The 2,140-nt window shown below is 44.7% G+C and overlaps 1 protein-coding gene across 1 annotated transcript; it reads left to right on the plus strand.

Annotated features, from left to right (window-relative positions):
- The first annotated feature begins 1,108 nt into the window (after positions 1-1,108).
- LOC109147629 lies at positions 1,109-1,708 on the plus strand. Its single transcript, XM_019295236.1, has one exon. The coding sequence runs from the start codon at positions 1,109-1,111 to the stop codon at positions 1,706-1,708; it is 600 nt and encodes a 199-aa protein (XP_019150781.1).
- The last annotated feature ends 432 nt before the right edge of the window (positions 1,709-2,140 follow it).

A 2,140-nucleotide genomic window follows, 5' to 3' on the forward strand; every position in this document is an offset into this window, starting at 1 on the left:
TAGAAGATTACGCTTCTTTATCTGAATCTTTATTTTCCTTGCATTCTATCTCGTTTTTATTGCCTCATTTACTTATTATTTATGTTGAGCATTGCTTGAATTTTATGATTTGCATAGCTTCTTTTATATTTTTTTAAACTTACTAGTTCATTGTTATTGCATCTTACATGACATAACCTGCAATTTCTTAAGGATGACATTTCATACCCGTGCATTCTATATTGCCCATATCACCTAGCTAGCAAAGGCTAACAAAGAGGTAAACTATCTTAGGATTGACCATAGTTGATTGACTTTTAAGTTGAGAGAAGTTAAATTTAAAATCTTTAATTACCATCCAAATCGCCCCATCAACTCAACTAAGATTGCAACCATTATCTTTTAATTATTGTCATTAATCAATGTGAGTGTCAATTTTTCTAGACGGATTTTCCTCTTTTATTTTTTAAAACAACAAAAATATTTAAATAATATTTTTTATGTCATCGTAAATCTATTTCAATATATTTTATTTCTCATTTATTATAGAATAACATTTATCTTCTCTTTAGAGTCATCACAACTTTATTCTTCCCAAAAGATTGAATTCTCAGTCTCAAGGGCCCCAAACCCCGACCTGAAAAAGCATTTGGGAGGATGTAAATCATACTAACTCAACTGAACACAGAAGTTAGACCTTTGCTTACTGCACACAAGGAGCCTCTCACTTTGAAAGGTTGCTCACACACTACCGCTGGTGAGACTCGATCCCTGGTATCAGATAAGCCAAATAGATCCTATGGCCAATAACCAAATTCCTTCCCAACTCTGGATTCACCGGATAGTTCGACGGATGCCGTTCCTGGCTTCGATCGCCGACCGCCCAACATGCTCCAACAAGCCCACCACTGTCTCCATCAAATTAACCTCCACCAATTATCTCTTCTGGAAAGCACAATTAGTGCCATTTTTACGTGGCCAGAACTTATATGGGTATGTCGACGGTACCCAGACCTGCCCCTCGGAGACACTCGCCGGCTCTTCCACATCGACTACTCCGGCTACCAACTCCCTTCGCGATGTGTGGATCTAACAGGATCAATCAATCCTGAGTATGTTGATCTCCTCAATGGCGGAGGAAGTCCTGTACTTGGCAATCGGGCACAACACGTCGCGCTCTGTCTGGCTCGTCGTCGAAACTGCTTTGGGCTCAACCTCTCGCGCTCGATCGTTGAGTCTCCTCACTCAACTCCAAGGTCTCCGGCAGGGAGACTCGTCACCGGCTGACTACCTAGGCAGAGCGCAGGTCCTGGTCGAGCAACTTGCGCAAGCCGGTAGACCGATCGATTTTGACAAGCAAAACCTCCATGTATTCCGGGGGCTTCGACCGGAATACAGGAGCCTCGTCGCTTCCCTCACCACCAAAACTACACCGCTATCAATCCCAGAGGTTGCTGATATTCTAGCCACTCATCACTACCTGTTTCCAGAAGAGTCAACCCAAGCTCCTCTTCAACCGCCGGCAGCCATGGTGGCTCAGTACCCACCCAGCAATGGACAACGAGGCCGCGGTGGCCGTGGTGATCGGAACAACTACCGGGGCCGCGGCAGAGGACAAAGAGGACGTGGCGGTGTAAGGTGTCAATTGTGTGATATTGTCGGCCATACTGCACTTACCTGTTATCAACGATTTGTTGATGTTGGTGGCCACTGTCTACAAAACAACTAGCCTCCACAACATGTGCCCATGCAGCCACAAGCTCACCTGGCTTCTCAACAAACCCAGGATGATTTCAACACAGCTCCTTTTTCCAACGTGTGGTTCCCCGACACCGGCGCTAATGCTCATGCAACACCTAACGTAGCGGCGCTGAATAATGTTGAACAATATGGAGGTGACGAGACATTACGCGTTGGAGACGGTTCAGGTCTGTCTATCTCAAACACATGTTCGCTTTCTTTATCGTCTAAGTCTCGGTCACTGTTTCTACATAGCGTTCTGCATGTTCCTAAGTTACGTGCGTCATTACTGTCCGTGCAAAAATTTACACGTGACAATGACGTCTATTTTGAATTTCATCCGTCTCATTTTCTTGTGAAGGACCGTACAACCAGTCAAGTTCTTCTTAGCGGACCCAGTCACGGCGGGATGTATTCACTC

The sequence above is a fragment of the Ipomoea nil genome, unplaced genomic scaffold (assembly GCF_001879475.1).
Source record: "Ipomoea nil cultivar Tokyo-kokei standard unplaced genomic scaffold, Asagao_1.1 scaffold2025, whole genome shotgun sequence".
NCBI classification, from domain to species: Eukaryota; Viridiplantae; Streptophyta; class Magnoliopsida; order Solanales; family Convolvulaceae; genus Ipomoea; species Ipomoea nil.

Coding starts and splice junctions, on each gene's coding strand:
- LOC109147629 (XM_019295236.1), top strand. CDS start 1,109: ATGGCGGAGGAAGTCCTGTACTTGGCAATCGGGCACAACACGTCGCGC.